Here is a 10042-nt window from a genome sequence, read left to right as displayed (position 1 = left end):
TAAAAAAAAAAAAAAAAGAAGCTTCACTGAGGACAGAGAATGTGTCCTATCTTGTTCCCTATCCATAGTACCCAAAACAATAGCTGATATATACTGTATGGAGTATTTAAACATACATTTAATGAAGTTCATCATCAGCTTTTTTTATATTTATGGGGTTCTTTTGTTTATGGCACTGGAGTTCAAACCCCAGGACATTCTATCACTGAACTATATTCCTGGATTTTATTTTTAATTTGGGACAGGGTCCCAGTAAGTTCCTAAATTGCCCAGATGGGGCTTGAACTTGGGAGCCTCCTGCCTGAGCCTCTGAGAATGCTAAGATTAGAGATGTGCACCATGATCTCCAGCTACTTTTGGGGGTAGTTTTTCTTTTTTTTTTTTTCTTTTTGAGCTAGGGTCTCACTATGTAGTTCAAACTGGTCTTGTACTCACCACGTAACCCAGGGTGGCCTTGAACTTGCAGTAATTCTCCTGCCTCAGCCTCCTGAATGTTGAGATTACAGTAATACATCACCATGCCCAGACTGATTTTTGGTTTTAATTATTCTGTTACTTTGTTTAGAGATGGTCATAAAGTATTTGCCACAAAACAAAGATCTTTAATAGCTGTGGAAGTATGTCAATATTATCATCTTTTAAAATGGACTTATCAAAAAAAAAAAACAATCAGGCACGAGGGACCGCAGTTCAATCCCCAGCTCCACATGCCAAACCACACCCGTCCTTAAGGCAGCCTGAGCCAGCCAGAACAAAAAGAATTCTTAAAATGGATTTATTACCAGGCATGGTAGGCACACGCCTGTAATACCAGTACCTGGGAGGCTGAGGCAGAAGGATCACTACAAGTTTTAAGGCCAGCTTGGGCAACAGATCAAGTCCACCCTGAAATACATGGTAAAACCCTGTCTAAAGAACTTATATATAAGTATAAAGAACTTATTAAAAAGTCAAATAATTTATATGCTTTGTTATCAATGTAAATAAATACAAAACGCATTACATAAAATATTTTGCCATTTTTAAATATTTATTGGACTGACCTGTTCTCATCAAAAGCAAGGACAGGAGCAGCTGTTTTCTGAGCCTTTTTGTTAAGAAATAAAGGAGCAACTTTCATTTTTCCTTAGAAAAATAAATACTCAATGTTAGTATAAATGCTTACCACTTTCAACTATTTGAAAATAACATCTATTTTTTCATATTTATAATTATAAAGTATCTATAATCTCTTCCTTCAACCTGACAATTCTGATGACCTCCTGTAGAACTTTTTTTTTTTTTTTTTTTTTTTTTTTTTTTTTTTTTGTCGTTTTGAGACAAGGTCTCACTGTGCAGTTCAGGCTGGCCTTGAGCTCACTTTGTAGCCCAGGCTGGTCTCAAACTCGCATGATCCTCCTGCCTCAGCCTCCCAAGTGCTGGGATTACAGGCACACGCCACTATGCCCAGCTAGAACTTTTATCATTAACTATAGAAAACCCACTGATGGAGATTTTTATTCATTATCTTTAGAGAAAGACCTAAACATTTTTAAAATATTTTAAGAGACCCAGATAATTCTGTTGATCAGGCAGGCTTGAGCCACTCATTTAAGGCTAAACAGATATATAGAAATTGTAATAAATTTTAAATATGCTCAAAAAGAAATTTAAAAAATACTGAATTTCCTAGAACGTTACTTATTAAAATAGGATCTAATTAAAAATTGTCATCTTATCACACAGATTAAATTTGCATCATGAGCACATTCAGATAATCCCCCCATTCTACTAGTCAACAAATTGGCATTAATTCTGATTACCAGGTATATTTTTAGGAGACTCTTTAAGTTCTTTTCCTAGCACATCATTCAAGCTTTGTAGTTTCTTCTGATTCTTCTCTGGATTCTTTAAAGTAGGACTTGAATCTATTATTATTACAGACTCCTAAAACAAAGAAAACAAAAATCTAAATACTGTAGTACACCTTATCTATGAGTGTTGCCTTCCAGGAACTCGAGTGGATGCCTAAAACTTCTCACAGTTTAAAATTCTATATACAAAAGGGGCAATTATAAAGTCAATGTCTAACTTTTAAAAACGTTATTACAGTAAAAGACATTACCATTAATCCTCAAAATATTCCCCTAGCTTCAAACACACACAATCCCTTTTCTTTCCAATATGAGACATTCTAGAAGTCTTCTTTTATACCTTTGAAAGAGGTGATAAAAGGGCCAGCAAGACAGCTCAGTAGAGGGGCTGGGGAGATGGCTCAGTAGAATAAGCACTTGCCTAGCCAATGCAAGGGCCTGAGTTCAATCCCCAGTTTTGACAAAAAAAGAAAAAAAAAAACATAGCTCAGCAGAATAAGTACCTGCTTAGGCAAGCACAGGGACCAGGGTTCAATCACGCTCCGCCCCCAGGAGCACTGAGCCTGCCACCTAGACCAGGCATGGGGGCACACACCTGTAATCCCAGTGCTAGCGAGGCTGAAAACAGAAGAATCACTATGAGTCTGAGCTGCGTAGTGAGATCTTCTACCAAATACATAAAAAAAAAAAAAAAAAAATTTACACCAGTAGATGTAATACTTATAACATTTGTAATGCTTACATCTGTTTCCGATGACTTCTCCCTTTCACAAAGTGTCTGATGCCTGGAGGAACGTCTTAAAGGTATGACTACTTCAGTAGCCTTTGATCTACTGATGTGTAAGGCTTTTGCTTTCTCAATCAGTTGCTTGGCTTTTGAAATATTTTTTGAAGTACTGTTTGACTAAACAAAAAATTGAAATATTAACTTTGATCACAACTAATATTTTCCATTTATTAATAAAGAAATGTATAATAATAGAAAAGATTAATTCCAAATGACATTAAGCAATCATCATAAAAACGTTTACTCAAACCTTACCAGGAATCTTACGTTAAAATGTAAGTAATAATTCGTTGGCCTTTCTTATTTGAAAGTGTCCTGATAAACACAGTGGTTTGCCTGGCAAGTGCAAAGGCCTGAGTTCAATTCCCAGTTCCACAAAAAACAAAAAACAAAAAACACAGTGGTACCTTGGTTCACAAACTTAATTCCATACTACAATTCTGGCAAAGATGGCCATAGTCGTGTTCATCACCCAAAGCAGAGTTCACAAACAAAAACTAAATTATGCCAAATGCTGCTCTTCTATGAATGAAACTGTTCACTAACAAAAGCATTCATGAACCGATGTTCCACTGTATATATTACATGTGTCCAAAATACCCAGAGAGATGTATGTATTATTTTTCCACCATCTTCATGATTTTATTCACCAAATTCAGGTAAGGTACTTTCCAAGTACAATTACTCACTTTACTATATGCAAAGCTCTGGGTTAGAGGCTTTTTTTTTTTTTTTTTTTTTTTTTTGCGGAACCGGGGATTGTAGAGGCTTTTTAAAAAAAAAAAAAAAAAAGACTACTTTGGCTACAAGGATCTTACATATGATGGGAAAGAAAAAAATAAACTCTGCAAGGCCGGTGAGATAGCTCAGAGGACTAAGCACCTGCTTAGGCAAGTGCAGGGTCCAATCCCTGGCACCACATGCCTTGCCAGCCCCACTCTAAGGTCCACTGAGCCCCCCACCTAATCCCAGTGCTGGGCAGGCTGAAAACAGGAGGATCACTGCAAGCCCAAGCTGCATAGTAAGACCATGTACCAAATACATTTAAAAAAAGAAAAAGAAGAAGCAACTTTGGCCTCGAGAAACTTATATGACAGGGAAGAAGGTAATAAATAGATACTGCTAGGTAGTGGCACACACCTAAAATTCTAGCACTTGGGGCTAGGCAAGACAATTACCATTGAGTTCAAGATGGCCTAACTGCAAAAGTTCAAGGCCAGTTTGAACTACATTGAGAGAAAATTACATGTAGTACATTACATAATATACATTATCATTATGTATACTACTGTTTATATATAGCTATCCATGTATCACACGATTATATAAACATATATTTAAAAAAAGACTAAAACAAGACAAGAACAATACATAAGAAATCAACCATAAGGTTTCATTAAATTGCAAAGGCTGGCCTCTAATTTGTAATTGTGAGCAACCTGACTCAGCCTCTGAGTAGTTGGGATTAAAGATGTGTACCACGGTCCCCAGTGGTGTGTGTTGTTGTTTTTTGAGACAGGGTCTCAAGAAGAAGTTTAGGCTAGCCTGGAACTCCTAGCAATCCTCCGGCCTCAACCTCCTGAGAGCTGAGATTACAGATGTGTACCACCATTCCTAGCTGATGTTATTATTTTTCAAGAAAACAGAATATTCATTTATGAACTCCAATATTTTAATTACTTTTTTTTTTTTTTTTGGTGGTGTGGTAGTACTTGGGATGGAATTTAGGACCTTCTCACTACCTACATCCCCAGCCTCACGAAGTCATTAACTGCCCACGCTGACCTCAAACTTGAGATCCTCCTGCCTCATCTTCCCAGAGTGCTAGAATGTGCCACCATACCCAGCTTTTTAATTACCTTTCTAGTCTGAGAAATAAAGTCTTCATCAGTTGCTTCAGACTTCTTAGATCTTTTCTTAGATTTTTTAGGAGTGCTAACTCTGGTAAATTTCATTCTGAAAAAAGATATTTTGAAACATTTTCCTTCTAATGAGAAAAAAATAAACATAGAAACCATCAAAAGCTCCAATTTCTGGACTTAATCATAAAATAGGAGAAAAAATTTAATAAGTTTGATTTAAAAGAAACCAAGAGGGCCGGGGAGATGGCTCAGTAGGATAAGCGCTTGACTGGCAAACACAAGGATCTGAGTTCAATCCCCGGTTCAGCAAAAAAAGAAAAAAAGAAATCAAGCTTTATATTACCTTTAGAAATAATAAACCTTGGGGCCTGAGAGATAGCTAAGTGGCTTAAGCACCTGCCTGGCAAGCACAAGGTCCTAAGTTTGATCCCTGGTACAAAAACAAAAAAGAAAGAAAGAAAGAAAGAATAAACCTTACAGAAAATTTGGCAAGCAGGTGCTGGGACCTGAGGTTCAATTCCCAGGCCTGCTGTGCCGGCCCCGCCCCCAGGGTGCACTGGGCATGGCGGTGTGTACCTGTAATCCCAGCTCTTGGGAAGCTGTGAACAGGCAGATCACTACAAATCTAATCTAGTAGTGATACCCTGAACACCCTGTAAACTCTTTCCTAAAACACACACACACAAAAAGAAAGAAAAAAAAAAGTGTTTTTTATGGGGGCCAGGGAGATGGCTCAGTAGAATAAGCACTTCCATGGCAAGCATAAGGGCCTGAGTTCAATCCCCAGTTCCAAAAAAAAAAAAAATTGTTCCCAGGATCATTCTTATTTTAGCTAGAACCAATATGCAAGTATATGCTTCATCATGTATAGGCCAGCTTACCCAAGAAACAACATTCTGGAATTTATTTTTAATTTCATTTACGTTAAATGACAGAAATATTATAATTGAAGGCTACTTTTCCAGGGATTACCAACTATGATGAGTTTAGAATTCACCTAAAACAAAGAACTCTGCTGAAATTGGAATTAACTTTACATATGAAAAACAACATTTCTGAAATTCTATTCTTGGCCAGGATTTAGCTCAAGAGCACAGCACTTGCCTGGCAAGTGTAAAGTCCTGGGTTCAATTCCCAGTACCACCCCCCCCCCAAAGAATCTATTCTTTTCTTACAAATCACCTGTGTTCTAGAAAAAATAACACCCCTCAAGGCTTACAGTAATTTCCTTCCCAACTAATAATACATGCAGAATACTAGAATCTCAAAACAGAAACAAAATTTACCTGATAGGGCTCTCTGAATCAGAGGATATTGTTATCAACTCCGCCATGTACAGGCTGTGTTTTTCTGACACAGGAGTGCAAGTTGTTACTGGACTACTGTCCCGTGCATCCTCAGAATCAGTATCTCTAAAGGTCACTGCAGTAGATGTGCTGCTGTATCTTGTAGACCTTCTGGTTGATTTAGGAGTAGAAACATTTGCCAACCTGTCTTCTGGCTCAGCTTTAGAATATATAAGTTTATCACTTTTAACTGGCATGCTGGCTTTTTTTGATGATTTACTGTTGTTACACAGAGAGGAAATTTTTAAACGTTTGTCATTTGCTTCATGAATACTTTTGCCTTCAAATGATGTACTGTTTTTGAAAGTTCCTGAATTCTTTTGCCTTAAACTCATTCTAAGCCTAGTTGGATTTTGTTTAGTTTTTAAGGAAAAAGTTTTTTGCTTTTGAGTATATTCTTCATTGGTCTCACCTTGCGTAGTCCCAGTATCTAGTATTCTCTTAACCTTTTTCTTCAGCTTTTTACTTTTCTTCTGAGGAAAACTCTTTTTATCAGTGTGTGACTGTGAGCTGCCATTATTTGAAACCATTTGGGCATTAGGACTGCCCATGACTTTTTTAGAATTATTATCGTTTCCTTCCTCAGTTAAAGATTTTTCATTGTCATCTTTCTGCTTATCCAAAGGCTTTTTGATTCCATTCTTAAGTGTATCTGCTGTAGGCTGCCTAAATGCTTTCATAAACTGCTGTCTTTCTTCTAGAGTACATTTTGGTTTCACAGCTTCAGAACTTCCAGCTTCTAACACTGCCAATTCTAATTTCTCTTCCTCTATAACAACATTAGATTTTCTTTTCTGAGTTGTCTGCTCATTCTCAGGATCAGATAGGCTGTTTTCCAGCTCAGAATGCTTTTGCTTCAAGAAAATTGAGGGTATTTTCCCTACCTTTTTTGTGGGGATGGGATGAACTTGTGCAAGAACAGTGACTGTCTTCAAGTGCACCTGCTGAGATACATCACAGTTTTCTAATTCACTTATACAACCACTTTTGACTACTTCTTCAACACTTTCAAAAGGAACACAAATTGACATTGTACAGTCTGGTGTTTGTTCCAGTTTATTTTCTTTGTGACTTTTTAAAAACTCCTCATATGAGATAGTTACTGTACCATTATTTAAATGGGTCATTTCAGTTACATGATCACTAGAGTTTGCATCATTTGTAGTATTCTCAATTTCATTAGTTAGGGAAGGCATTATCTGTTTACTATCTTTCCCATCTTTCTTAGGTAGATTTATTCCTTCTGGCAAGGGTAAACATTCAGTTACAGATATTACATTCCTCTGTTTCCTTTTTTTCAACTTTCTACAATCATTCTTTGTACTCCCATCTTTAGGACTGACTTTTTTAGAAATTTTTTTGGTAGTCATAATATGTGCCTGTGTTTTGGTATCTTGGATACAGTCTGCATGAATGTCTACATGCTTCTCGTAAAGTAGAACAGAAGTACTACTTTCTACATCATTATTTAAATTAGAATCATCTTTGCTATCATTACTATTAATTTCAATTGGAGGTTCATTCTCAATTTTAATATTATTTAGTTGATGAGATAAATTAACCCTCTTTCTTTTCTTCTTAATCTCTGTATTTGAAAACAGTTCTAAAGGTTTCTTACTATCACCAGTACTGCTAACAGGAGACGGTGCAGAAGACTTTATCTTGCCCTGTTTTGCTGATTGTACCTTTTCATTTGTGGGGGAAGTCTTTCTAAAATAATCCAAAATATTGTTGGATTTTGGTGGAGAGAAAACCTTGTCTCCAGTCTTCTCTATTGGTGATAAATATTTTGTAATTGTTTTGCAGGAAGATCCATCATCATCTTTCCTCCGTTTTTTGCATGGCTAGCAATATAAAAGAAGAAAAATAAGGTACTTATTTCAAAGAAATAACATAAAATACAAATTTTATTTTATTTTTTTTTATTTGGTACAGGGTCTTACTATGCAGTTTAGACTCATAGTGATCCTCCTGTTTTCAACATCCCCAGCACTGAGATTACAGGTGTGCGCTACCACGCCTGGTCTTGGTTGTGGACCCAGCACGCCCAGGGGCAGGGCTGGCAAGGCATGTGGTACCAGGGATCAGACTCGGGACCCTGTGCTTGCCTAAGCAGGTGCTTAGTCCACTGAGCTATCTCACTGGCCTTAAAAAACAGATTTTAAACATAAATCTAAAATTTTAGGTAACTAGATTTTTTAAAAAGGAAGGTGCCTTTTGGTGAAAAACATAATATATTAGAAAGAAAATGAGACCAGGTATGCCAGCATATGCCCATAATTCCATACTCTAGGAGGTTGAGGCAGTATAAAAATTTCAAGCCCAGCCTAGACAGCTTAGTGAGACCATGTCTCAAAATTAAAAAAGGGCTGGGCTATCCCCCACTATAAAGGCCTTGGGTTTAATCCCCAATACTGCAAACAAGCCAGAAAGAAAGAAAAGGAGCATTGAAGTTAAACTCAGTGCTGGGAGAGCCAGGGAGATAGCTCAAGGGCACAGTGCCTGCCTGGTAAATGCAAGGCCCTGAGTTCAATTCCCAGTATGAAAAAACAAAAAAACCCTCATTCCTGGGAAAACAGCTTAGTGGTAGAGCACTTTCCTCACATGCATGAGTACCTAGGTTCAATCCCCAGCACTGCAAAAGAAAAAAACCCAAAGTTAAACCTATAGGCCACTGCCTGGCAAGCACAGAGTCCTGAGTTCAATCCTTAGAACTGCAAATAAATAAATAAAATAAAATAAAATATTGGGGGCCGGGGAGGTAGCTCAGTAAAATAAGCACTTGTCTGGCAAGCGCAAGGGCCTCAGTTCAATCTCCGGTACCACAAAAAAAAAAACCTACAGGCCAGTTTCAAAGTCAAATCAAATTTTATATTCAATCTGTATACTTTGGACCCAAGGACACAGTTCAGTGGTAGAGACATCTGCCTAGCAAATACAAGATCCTGAGTTCACTTTGTGGTATCAAAAAGAAAATCTACCTATCTATCTATATATCTATCTATCTATCTATATATATATATATCTCATACTTCAACAAAAAGTTTACATCGAAATAAAACCAAGACCACTATACTTACAAGAAAATTTATTAATTTCTTTTGGCTCTTTTTATAATCTTTGACTAGCACTACCCAATTCCAGAATTTGTAATGAATACATAAAAATACATGAATTTGGGGCTGGGGAGATGGCTCAGTAGAATAAGCGCTTGCCTGGCAAGTGCAAGGGTCTGAGTTCAATCCCTGGTTCTGAAAAAACAAACAAACAAACAAAAAACATGAATCTGATTCATGATAAGAACACTACAAATATCAAGCCCATCGTTCTTCTTTCCTTTTTTTGTTCTGGGGATTGAATCCAGGTATCCACACTTGCTCTTCCACTGAGCTACAGCCTTAGCCCTTTTTATTTTGCTGAGCCATCTCCCCGGCCCCTGCCCTTTTTATTTTAAAACAGGGTCTTACTAAATTGTCCAGGATAGCTTCAAACTTGGAATTCTCCTACCTCAGCTCCCAGAGTAACCCGGATTACATGAATACACCAATGGACCTCATTGTTTTGTTTTGACACAATATCTCACTTAACTGACCAATTGTTTTCTGTCTTTCTTTTTGTTTTCTCTTTCTCTGGTACCAGGAATTGACCTCAGAACTTTGTGACGCTGAGCTATGTCCCCGACCCAGTTGCCCAGGTTGGCTAGAAACTTGTGATCCTGCTTTAGCCTATTGAGTAACCGCAACCACAGATGCATGCACTACATTTTTAGTAAAAAATAAACACATTATTCTTTTTTTCTTTTTTTTTTTTTCTGGTGGAACCAGGGATTGAACTGAGACCCTTGTGCTTGCCAGGGAAGCACTTATTCTACTGAGCCATCTCCCTGGCCCCCACATTATTCTTTTAGTTAAAAATAAACACATTATTCTATTTCTTTTTTTTTTCAAAATTTTATTGATAAACAGCAATGAGACAGTTTCAAATAAAATCAGAAGTACAGTTTCAACAAATAATACACTGCATATATTCTTCTCAGTGGTTAATTGCTGTACAAGATGCGGACTTGAGATCCTATTTACAAACATCATTAGAACAAATCATTCTACTCATTAAGAGAATACAACTATATATCTATCCTAACCACTTTGAATACACAGATACAAAATGGACATTCATCAGTATAGCCCATTTGTT

The 10042-nt window shown here is 37.1% G+C and overlaps 1 protein-coding gene across 1 annotated transcript in view; it reads right to left on the bottom strand.

Moving 5' to 3' along the window:
- The window catches only part of Atad5 (ATPase family, AAA domain containing 5), a 60970-nt gene that overhangs the window by 39275 nt on the left and 11653 nt on the right, over nt 1-10042 (bottom strand). Inside the window, exons 2-6 of the mRNA XM_023719852.1 lie at nt 5789-7692; nt 4500-4596; nt 2596-2757; nt 1803-1926; nt 1044-1125 (exon numbers count right to left, since the gene is read on the bottom strand). Coding sequence (XP_023575620.1) covers nt 1044-1125; nt 1803-1926; nt 2596-2757; nt 4500-4596; nt 5789-7692 — 2369 coding nt within the window. The remainder of the gene's footprint in view (nt 1-1043; nt 1126-1802; nt 1927-2595; nt 2758-4499; nt 4597-5788; nt 7693-10042) is intronic.

This window comes from Octodon degus, unplaced genomic scaffold (assembly GCF_000260255.1).
Source record: "Octodon degus isolate 3935 unplaced genomic scaffold, OctDeg1.0 scaffold00072, whole genome shotgun sequence".
Lineage (NCBI taxonomy): Eukaryota > Metazoa > Chordata > Mammalia > Rodentia > Octodontidae > Octodon > Octodon degus.
The sequence above is the reverse complement of the archived record's forward strand: the minus strand, read 5'-3'. Positions and strand labels throughout refer to the sequence as shown.